Source organism: Centruroides sculpturatus, unplaced genomic scaffold, assembly GCF_000671375.1.
Source record: "Centruroides sculpturatus isolate CEXI.00-Female unplaced genomic scaffold, Cexi_2.0 scaffold718, whole genome shotgun sequence".
Lineage (NCBI taxonomy): Eukaryota > Metazoa > Arthropoda > Arachnida > Scorpiones > Buthidae > Centruroides > Centruroides sculpturatus.
In genome coordinates this window covers 267,140-278,511 of record NW_019384925.1, presented here as the reverse complement: position 1 = coordinate 278,511, position 11,372 = coordinate 267,140, and the positions used below count along the sequence as shown (strand labels likewise).

The window sequence follows — 11,372 nt, the reverse complement described above, 5'->3', positions numbered from 1 at the left end:
CGAATTAAAAAAAATATAAGTGAACCAGAAGGCACAGTTAATTTATTACAAAAAATTTGCAGCTGTTCGTTTCTTGAACGGCAAACTTGTCTTTTGTCTAATATTCAATGCTTATATTGTAGCTTTAAAAGATGACCATTGTTCATTTTTTTAACAAAAAGACGTACAGTACACACACACACAAAAAAAAACAATGTGTGCTAAAAACTTGACTAGCTTATGTTGCATAAGTGCAGAATGACTCACCAGGACAGCCTTCAGATTGGCACTAATTTTAACTATTATGATAAATAAAACTATGTTTTTATATTGGAACATGGTGTATACTGCTTAAAATATTTAAACACTTCTCACCTGTTAATGTGTAATAAACATGCTATCAAATGTTTACAAAAACCAGATAGCCTTGCACGTGAGTTCTTCCTGTAACTGAGATGTATTAAAATGACAATATCTGAGATTGCAACACTAAAGCAACAACATGAATTTCAGTGTTGTTAGAGTTTAATCCACAAAATACGATGTATCCAGCATCCAAAACGGCTTCACCTTCTACAAGACAACGTTTCCTGTCGCCGATATAGTCTAGAATTTGATATAAATTCAATGATTTCTTCTCCATTTGATCCTCGCAGTAGTCGTCATCGATGGAAACTGAATCGGCTTAGGCACTGAACAAACACATGGTCGGTTCCTTACCTGTTTCGGTAGCCATCTTGGCTGAAAAACAGCGTCCTCTCTCGGATTTGGCGCTTGCAAATAGTATCCAGATGGAAAGCACTTTTTCAGAAAAATGGATTACTTTCCACACTAGCGAAACAAAGAATTGGTTTAAAAGCATGCACTTAGAGCTTCTTGGCTCTAATTGGCCAGCAAATACTCTTGATCTTTTCTCAATTGAAAATGTTTGGAAAAAAAAGGCTACGAAATTACATTCACGTACAAAATAAAGATTGAAGTCAGCAATGTCAACAGTGCATACACAGAATATAACCCCCTTGTAAATAGCATGCCCAATTGTCTGCAAGTTGCAATAACTGCAATTGAAAATTCAACAAAAATACTGAAGCAGACTGTTCTAAGTTCATTGATTCACATATGCTGGACTATGCTTATTGACAAGGTGACACGATTTCTTCTCATTTTGTTGTTCTATTTTCAGACATCATCTGAAAACACGAGAGTTCGCTCATTAACATTTACTTTAGTCATATGTAAAGTATTTTCATTTGGATTTTTCTTCTAGACAGTTAATAACAGATTTTAGAGATGAAAGAAAGATTACATTATAACTTAGAATTAATTTTGAAATAATTTCCCATCAAAAGTTATAAAAGATGATTCGGGATTTCTGCAGCACGATAGTCTTGTAGAGAGGAACACTACACATAGCAACCCATTTTCTCAATGCATCATTTAGAAGCTCTGCAACCTGTCTGAAGTGTTTTGTGCATGGTGCCATGGATGTTCAGTTTGCTTGGGAGTAATTAAGGATGAGTGTCTATGATTCAGCTAAGCTCACTGATATAGTGTATCATGGAGAGGCTAGGGGAATTGGACAAAAAGCTCTATGCATCTGCCAACAGCAGTTTCTGCACAGACTATATCTATGCCACACAATGCTCAACTGTACCTTTGAGAAATTTTGAACACCTGGGAATATCTGCAAAGATACTTTTAACAATAAACACATACCATTACTTTCCCTTTCATTGTATTATGTCTGCTAGCTCCTACATAATGCATCAGGGTCCGTAAATCATCCTATGTAATAATTTAATATTTACAATAACTCATTTCTACACACAATACTTTTCACACTATGAATGCACCAAAAAGATCTTTTTCCATATACCACTTGAATTCGGCCAGGCTCATGGCAGGACCAGATGGTGAGAAACAGGACCAAATATTATCCGGAACAAATCACCCATAAAAGATTCCTGAGGTTCTCAAACTCCCCAGAGTGGTACACCAAGGTCTTCAGCACTTTGGCCATCCAACATAACTTATATTGTTTGTTTATAATTATTTATCCCATTTGTTAAAAAACATACTTCTACAACAATCAGAAAATATAGACATATCATATCAATGACGTTTATTTAATGAAACAGAACTTACTACACTGTTAGAAATCAATGAGACAGAAAACTTATCTATTTCATTCATTTGTAACAGCATTTGTGATTAAGACAGCAATTCATTGGCCATCCTAATAATAATAATAATAATAATATAATAAAAATATTTTAAGACAATATTCTATAAAATATTGTGTATAAAATAATCTTATTCTTCAAAGTATTTTTTGTTTTTTTTTATTAAATGATTCTACAACATGTACAAGTGAATATGAGTGATTATAATCCAATGAACTTCCATCTGTTGCAATGTCCAAATGAGTAAAATGAAATAACAAAAAAAAAATTAACTAAAAAGCATTTATAAAAAACTTTCACATTTTACTCAAAACTTTTAGTTTGACTTCATTTTGCACAGAAAACCAAGAGGAAGCATTTTCAGATCGTCTCCATGATCGACCTTCACCACGCTTTCGTTATTGTCAATACTGAGCAATTTACCGGTTATTTCTCTATCTTCTCCTTCAATTACTTTCACCTAGAAAATAGTGGTCATAAGTTTGTTTTAAAATTTGAGCGTCTCTATACCAAATTGTTCACTACATACCCTGTCACCGTTAGAAGGAACGACAGGCTCCAGGTGTTCGCTGAGAATGTTGACCACCCGATCTTCTTTGGGTAGAAACACCGAGCACATACCGCCCTAATTCAAATATGTACATATTAAAATAGAGTGCTTACACAGAGAATCAAAAGAGCAAGAGGCACTCACAGATATCCCACGTATAATTCCAGTCTGTCCAATTAATCCGGCATCGTCGTGAGTCTGCTTAATGCAAACTTCAATGTCTGTGGTCTGCCATTCTGAAGATAAAAAGCTGTGTTCCATACCTACAAATAAAATTAATAAGCATAAATTAAAAAAAAGAGCATTTTCCTTTTTAATTTGTAAAGAAATAATGTTTTACAGTAAAGAAAGCATATTAAACTGAATTTTTTAAATCTGTTAATACTGTAAAGATTGTAAAAAAATAAATACTTTCTACTCTGTGAGCACTTTTTGATCATACCCAATATGAATTTGGTCAGACAGTAAGGAACAAACCCTCTAAAATCTCATTAAGTCTTTCAACCACCTGAATTTGATCTGGGCCATCTGGCCAACTGCTCTGAAGGACTTAGGATTAAATTAGGATAATTGAAACCACTTGGGCATCTAGCCATCTGCAATATAGGTAGTATTGTTTACTAGAAAATCGAAAATTTTATGACATTCCACAAAGCAAGAAATTTTTAAACATGCACAGAATAACGAACTTTAAATCAGCTCACAGATCAAAATCTCTTGCTTCATTTAAAGGCCATTCATTCTTTCTAACTAAGATGCTATTTTTATTAACAGACTAACTTATGTATCTTCCAAGAAAAGATTTTATTTACAAACCAATTTCATAATTTTGTGATGCTACAAGTGCTTTCAGGAAGCTTAAATTTACCCAAACTATACAGTTTTACAGAACTAATGTTTTCCTTATGTATCCTTTTAAAAATCACTTGCAGAATCTTGATCTGATGTCAATCTCTATGTACAAACAGATAATTCTAGCAGTGTTTTTCCAATGCAAAAGAATTCCTTACTAAGAATTTTCTGCTGGCAAATGCTCTGCCTTTGCTTTCAAAAACAGACAATTAAGAGATATTTACCTGTTGTATTTGCATGAACCATATCAATAATGCATCAACAACAGCTTCAATTTTTGGTTTCTTCATAGTATACCTGTCAGCAAGCTTCCAGATTCTATTCACATCCCAAAATCTTGGGATTTTCAGTTTATCTGTCAATCATTCACTATTATTTTTCCAGATCTCAGATCATTACATATCTGTTTTTCAGGTTCTCCATTATCAACATGTTTCAATGCTTTTTGTTTCAAAAGTTAACATATTCTGTTTATGCTTGTTGGGGTCTATCATTTCAAATTAATGTAATTTTAAAAAAACTAAAGATGAAAGTATGTATAGAGAGCAAAGATAAACTGAAGTGAAAAAAATTATAGGATTGTTATACTGCACTACTTATTTCCAGAACTGATACCAAAAAAGTGATACCGGAGTCACTTTTTTAGTATCAGTTCTGAATATTGAATATTTGTAGTTAGTTCCTGGTAACAGATTTCATGTGTCAGTTCCTGGTAACACATTTGTATGTTAGTTCCTGGTAACACATTTCATGTGTCACCAGGAACTAACATACAAATATTCACAATTGGTTGAAAATAGTAATATGGCTTAAAGAGGGCATCAAAATCAAGGGGTATATTACATCAAAATTTTAATAGATAGATAGTCTTTAATAGTATTTTCTCACATTTATCTATCAGAATCTCAATTTTTAAATGAAGAAATGTTTCTACAAATTGTATAAAGAGAATAATTATGAATTAACATCTTCAAATTATTAATGAATTTTTAATAAAATGTTTTTGTTATTCCATATTAATCCATATAATGTATTAAAGTTTGTTAATACAACAATAAACACACACAAATTAAAAAAGAAACGCATAATGCTAATTAGCATCATTGTCATTGACTGATACAGAATATACATGTTCTTCACAGTGAAAAATTAGTAAATGCTTTAAAGATATATTCCCCAAAAATCTCACAGTATCCCTTTGATAGACAGATTAAAATCAATGCAACTTTAACATTGAGTGAAGTTGCCATACACCACTAATTGCCATACAGTAGCGCGTCGTTTATCCAAATCAATTGGGGACTGGGGTTGTTCAGATAATCAATTATGTACGAAAAAATATATTAACCTATTCCATGTTGAAATTTTTCTCCATTGCATGTCGCTTCGTGTTGAATTTTTATCAATGTTAAGCCTAACGAAATTTTTATAATAATAATAATTGTGGCTATTGTATTGTTAAAAATTATGTCTTTATTTTGTACAGACAAAATAAATATATTGAAAAAAATAAATAAATAAATACTTTACAAGTTAATCTAGTATCAAAAGACATTTGATTCAGCACGACGCACAGTCCTCAGAAAAACACTACACAAAAGTGCTAGTGCTGCCAGCTAAAACACACACACCAACAAAAAAAATATAGGAGTAGCCCAAGACATAGCCAAAGGTTGCAGCACCACAGCACTAGCAGAAATTTAAATTTGCAGACTGGAATGCTTTCAGTTAACTCAGTTAACTCAGTTAACTGAAAGCATTTAAGTTTTGGTTGACCGACTTTTGGATAAACAACACTCTACTGTCATTTATAGAAAATATATTTCGTTTTGACTATACATACATAGATGAGTCTTTGTCAATTTTCTCTCTCTTCACAAGCTGTATGAATTGTTATTGCCTCGTACAGTATGTGAAGGGACAGAAAATTGACAAAGATTCATCTATGTATGTATAGTCAAAACGAAATATATTTTCTATAAATGTCATAATTTGTCCTGGCAATTTTTTATTTTTTACCGCTCTACTGTATTTGCAACAAAAGATTGCAAGTTAGAATTTAACCAATTACCATTTTCTTTACTTTCAGTACATGAATGCTTATTAACTTCTAACTATAGATCCTTGGTTGTGAATATAGCCGTAACATTTTTTCACCTGTTAATGAGCCATCTCCAGCAAATTCATTTGCAAAGATGGCTCTTTAACCAGGTTGAAATGTTAGCATTATTTAAGTTCATTCACTATAAAAGATGCATTGATTAATTCAGCTGAGTACCAGTTTTATCTTATATTTCTTTAATATCTACATAATCAGTTGATAATCTCCGTATTATATAATAAATGATTTTATTGCATAATAATTTACTTATATTCAAAAAGTTACAATATTGTCATTTTTTTTTTTAAATATACAATATCATTTTGTAATTAATAATAAATTTGATGGATACTTTAACTAGATTCAAGATACTTTACTAATTCAGAAGTTTCATGTTTTATTAAAATGAACTAACTAATTATTATGCCTTTTTGTCCTTTTTTTTTTTATCTATTTATAATTTATTTTGTATACTAGTACTTTCTATGTATTAACAGGACTTATTATACTGGAAAATTATGGATGCAGATATTTAGTCTTACAGTTCAAAAATAATGTTATTTATTTAGTTCACCTGTTCCAGTATAATAAGTCCTGTTAATACATAGGAAGTACTAGTATACAAAATAAATTATGAACTAACTAATATTCTCACATTACTCAATTTCTTAAACATAAAACTTCTGAATATTTATCAACTATAAACACGATTCACAAACTTTTATGTAACAATTTACTTTTTAAATAATTCTGTATGTATCCATGTTTTGCACTATTAAACTATTACATAATTATATTGAAAAAAATCATTTAACAAACTTACTCTTGAACTACCAGCCTGTACTAAATGTCTTGTTTTACACACAAAAATTCCACCATTATCCAGCAGCATACGTGAATGAAGAAATGCAAAACTTCTATAGAGGTGTTTAATTTCACCTTGCCGACCCTAAAAAATTTTAAATAGGAATATTGACATAATTATATTTAATCAATCAATTTTAATAAAAATAAAACAGATATTAAAAATGGAAAACTGAGAATTTGTTTATTTCAACACTGACTGATAATATGCTGTCAAATCTTAATTTTTGGCTACTTCAAATTGTTAAGTATTGTGAATTATAAAAAAAACATGGAATACTGCAGACTATTTTTGTGAAGTGATTCTAATAACTACTTTATAAATATATGAAAAGAATTTTTTGTAAAAAGAAAGTTTCTCAGTTAAATATCAAACTTATTGAATTTTCAAATGTCAAAAATTGAATTTTGGGACATTAAGAAATTATTGAAATCTGAAAAATATCTTACATTTCCACAATATGTCTTATTTGATTTTTACTTTAAAAAACTTTCTGGTTTAGTGTACTTTTTACAATGTTCATAGGGACAAAACTAATGTCACCAAGTGTATCAGAAATAATCACCACCTTGAACATGCAGTAGTCTTCAAAATCTATAAATCAATATTAAGAGAAACTACTGTCAACTACAAGGACCTAAACACAAAGTAACAAAATGCTCATTGTGTTATAATTTATTATTTTTGTCTATTAGTTTTTTGCACACGTCATAATGACGTAGCAGAAAGTCAATTTTTTTTATTTTAAAATACATTTGGCACTTGCATATATTTCCGTTCTATTTCCTTCAGTATTTGTGTAGATAAAGATCATTCAAAATAATCAATGTTTTTGGTGACCAAAAACATTAATTTTTACCAGTTTAATAAGCCCCCCTTTTTTTTATTGCTGTACAAGTCGTATATAGATTCATGAGTATACTACTTTGATTTTTAATGACTTTAAATATATTAACTGTTTTTATAAATCTCATTTTTTTCCTTTTCTATAATATTTATAATATTTAAATGTTATATGAAAAAATTCATAACATAATATATTATTATACATCATTAAATCATATGTTATAATTTTATTTCATTAAAAATCAGAAAAGTAAAGGTACCGAAGATAAAACTAGTCTCAAAAAATTTAAATGATTAATCATTAAACATTATTAAACTATTAAAAGGTGTAATTAAACTTGTAAATGAATTACATTTGTTTTAAAAATTCCCTATTAGGAAATTTAATGCATTAAACTTTTAAACATTTCTGTTAATAATGTTAACCTGTATTTGTTTCTATTTAAAAGTATTTTATAAGTAACTGTGCAAACCAAACACTAACAGACAAGATAAAGTAATTCACATTTAATTTAAATCAATTAAATTTTTCATTTACTTACAGAATGTGGACCATCGATAACTTTAACTATATCTCTTGCTTGAATTTGGTTTTGCTCCGAATCTAGAGCAACTGCTCTTCTTGTGTTAGGTTTTTTCATTACTGACTGATGCTTAACTTTTACTAGCTGGAATAAATAAAAATTAGTTTATGTACAATAATAATTTATGTAATTTGATTACATTAAGGTGAGTAATTAGAATTATTTAACAAACCTTTCCATGCATGTTTAAAACCTGAAAGTATTCCTTTTCTAATCGTACAATTACTCCAACTGTTTGAGGACTATATGAAACAGATATGAAAAGTTATAAGATTATAGAAAGTTTTAATAAAGATTTACTATTAAATTAATTTATCTAAATCATACAACTTTATTGTTAAGATTAAATACAGTATATCAAAAATATTCATAAAACATTCACTACTTCAAAAACTAGTTGTATGAAATGAAAATACATACACAAAACCAGTAAAGAGATTAATGTTCACACACTCTCTCCCTTACATGAGAGTGAAGAGAAATTGTGGTTCCTCAAAAGCAGAACATAGTTATCCAGAGACCATCATTAAGATACTGTACCCCACAATACATTTCCCAAGGACCAGGCTTATGAACTAAAGGTGATTACATACAATATGACTGTCTAACATTTATAAGAAAATTGCCAAGGTGACTAAAATTAGGATTGCTTACAGGAGAAGTTCAACATTTTTACATTGATTAGAAATGACAAGAACCTAATGGTGGAATGTTTCTTGCCAGGTGTATATGCTAGCCCAGCATCTTTCAAGCTTTTTGCTCATGTGACCCAATATATTTGTAAAGTTCTGCCAGCCAAATGTTTATTTAAATTTTTTAAAAAAACCTGGTAAACTGGAGTCACTATATATAACGAAATAAAAGTATGAAATATTGATAGCAACTTCAATATGTGTAATGTAACATTGAGTAAATTTATATTAAGAGCAGTTCAGGCCAATTTTGATTTCTAATAACTTAAATTTCAATAATAAAAAAATGAAACTGAACAATCTTAACAATGAAATATCAACAAATATCTTAAACCTTTTACTAATTGGTCTTTTTGTTTGTTTGTGTATGTTAATAAGCATAAAATTTATATATAATTTGTTTTAATAATTAATATTTTACTTTGATGTAATACATGAATATGATAAGAAAACCACTAGATAACTTCAAACTAGAAATCTAAAGAATTTCAGTTAACAACACAACTTAATCTAGTACTTCACATATAGATTACATTTCAAGAGTATTTCAGAAATATATATAAAAAATTAATAATAAAATTCTACAACGTAACAAATAATACAGCATTAATTTAATAGCTTTATCTGGTTCAAAAAACTGTGGCAGAACATAATGCAATTCATCTATAATTAGTGAGAATAGAAATCCATCACACATTAACTATTCAAGAATGTGTAAAATATACTTTGTCTCTTGTATTTATGTTTGCTTTAAAAAGTTTACCATGAAAATATATAAATTAAAATCATAAATTTCATACTTTACTTGAATACCTTATATTTAAAGAATAGCCAAATATGTGATTTAATACACGTTTTACTCAATTTTATAATTTTTCAAATAGTAATTAATAATGGCTTATAAATTAAGATGAAAACATGTTTGTTAGTAAAAGTATTCCTAGATTCATAAAAGTATTTAACTATTTTTACTTTCCTAGCTGTTATATTGTGTAACAGACATGGCCAACAAGTCAATCAATACATCATTTTTGTACAAACATTGCTAAACCCAATATATAATATAGCTAAATACCAACCGAATGCCGAATATCTATCGGGCTAGTATAAGGCTAATTACTAAATGAATTACGTGACCAATTTGGCTCTAGAGGTAAGCGTTAGGCACCATCTCTTATTAACATTAATAATTATATTGTATTTAACATCATTGGTTGGTTGGTATTTAACATCATTTTTGATCAATCACAGATAAAATGCTTGTTAAAATGCAGAAAACATTGTAATAAAACTGGTGTGCCAAAGAGAATCAAAACTTATAATTTTTGTCGTAAAAAAAAAAAAAACATAAATGGGGATCCATTTAATTTATATTTTAGTGTTGNTATAAAGCTTAATCAATTATGTTATGCTATATCTGCCTTATCCAGTATGTTACGTTATACAAGTGTTATCCATTATATGATGCTATATAAAAGCTATAACAGAACTCTGTTATCCTATATATATGTGTAAACAGTTTTCATAAATAAACGGGTATTATTCCTTTATAATTAAGTTGTAGTGTGCACTTCTTTCAGTCGCATTGTCTCTCGAACATCCAACTTTCCGAACCTGACTGCTCATGAAAAGAACGAAAGGCCATTGAGGTTTCTATGTCTACCCTAAAAGACACAGTGGTGTCAGTCCTGATGTCGGCATTGCCGATCTGGTGCTGACCCTTTGGTCACATTATTATTATTATTAATCTATTTAACAATACTGCATAACACAAATCATTTTTGAGCATAAAATTATAATTGAAAAGCAAACAATCATGAGAGTATGCATAAAATGTCTGACTTTTGCTATTCTAACCAAATCTTGTAAATTTAAGATTTACATTAATAAACTTAAAATTACCTGCACCAGGAGTCTGAGGATTGAAAGGAGATGGTGCTCCAGGTGTTGTAGGACTGTAATTATAACCTGTTGGAGAAGGAGTTGCTTGCATTCCAGCTGGGCTAGGAGTAGGTATATATCCTGAAGGGCTCGGTGTACCTAAGCATAAAATTTTAATTTTAACCAGTAGTTTCGATCTAATTTAGACCATCTTCAGGTTTTCTATCGTTCGAATAGAATAAAATATTCGTTATAACTTTGTGTGCTATTTAAATGATGATCTAAAGTACACTTAAATATTACTAATATTCCTTAATATTAAAAGTTTAGGCCTACATATGGAAATAAAAGTTTATATGTAAATAATATGTATTTTATCTATATATTTGAAATTTAACCAATTGATTTTTCACATAAAAAAGTTTTTTCTTTTCCCTATTATAAAATTTAATTTATTGTATTTTTAATCCTGATTGAGACACAAATTATAGTGCACCAAGTGGCTGTAGCACGCTTTCCAGAATAACAATACTCATAAAATCTGACAAATATATAATATATATTTAGTAATTAGTAATATGTTTAGGGACATTGCATTATGCAAGTTTCTAAAAAATTTTTCTGTTTCATTAAAGATTCAAGAAAAGTAATCTTTTAGGGTAGATATTAAAGGACTTCTAAATATATATATATAATATATATAACTGTTTACAAAAATGTATATAAATGCTTACAATTTTATTGATTTTTTATTATTTTATTCAAATAATTATAGAATTTAATAAAAATCTAAAAACAATAACTAACTTTAAATATTTTTAGTTATTTATTTTTATAAA

The 11,372-nt window shown here is 29.0% G+C and overlaps 2 protein-coding genes across 2 annotated transcripts in view; both read right to left on the bottom strand.

The window, feature by feature from the left end:
- Positions 1-2,305: 2,305 nt before the first annotated feature.
- The window catches only part of LOC111631912 (transcription elongation factor SPT5-like), a 60,916-nt gene continuing 51,849 nt past the window's right edge, over positions 2,306-11,372 (bottom strand). The window contains exons 23-26 of the mRNA XM_023376248.1: positions 10,555-10,692; positions 2,857-2,975; positions 2,692-2,787; positions 2,306-2,622 (exon numbers count right to left, since the gene is read on the bottom strand). Coding sequence (XP_023232016.1) covers positions 2,479-2,622; positions 2,692-2,787; positions 2,857-2,975; positions 10,555-10,692 — 497 coding nt within the window. The 3' untranslated portion in view covers positions 2,306-2,478. The remainder of the gene's footprint in view (positions 2,623-2,691; positions 2,788-2,856; positions 2,976-10,554; positions 10,693-11,372) is intronic.
- Positions 6,421-8,246, bottom strand: LOC111631904 (transcription elongation factor SPT5-like). The gene is made up of 3 exons (XM_023376239.1): positions 8,133-8,246; positions 7,919-8,044; positions 6,421-6,614 (listed from the first exon to the last, which is right to left on the bottom strand). Exons 1-3 carry the CDS (start codon positions 8,142-8,144, stop codon positions 6,441-6,443), a joined length of 312 nt encoding a protein of 103 aa, XP_023232007.1. The 5' UTR covers positions 8,145-8,246; the 3' UTR covers positions 6,421-6,440.

Excerpts from the sequence above, each read along its gene's own strand:
- LOC111631904 (XM_023376239.1), bottom strand. Across the intron at positions 6,615-7,918 it reads TTATCGATGGTCCACATTCT|GGTCGGCAAGGTGAAATTAA; the intron begins GTAAGTAAATGA and ends AAAATTTTTTAG.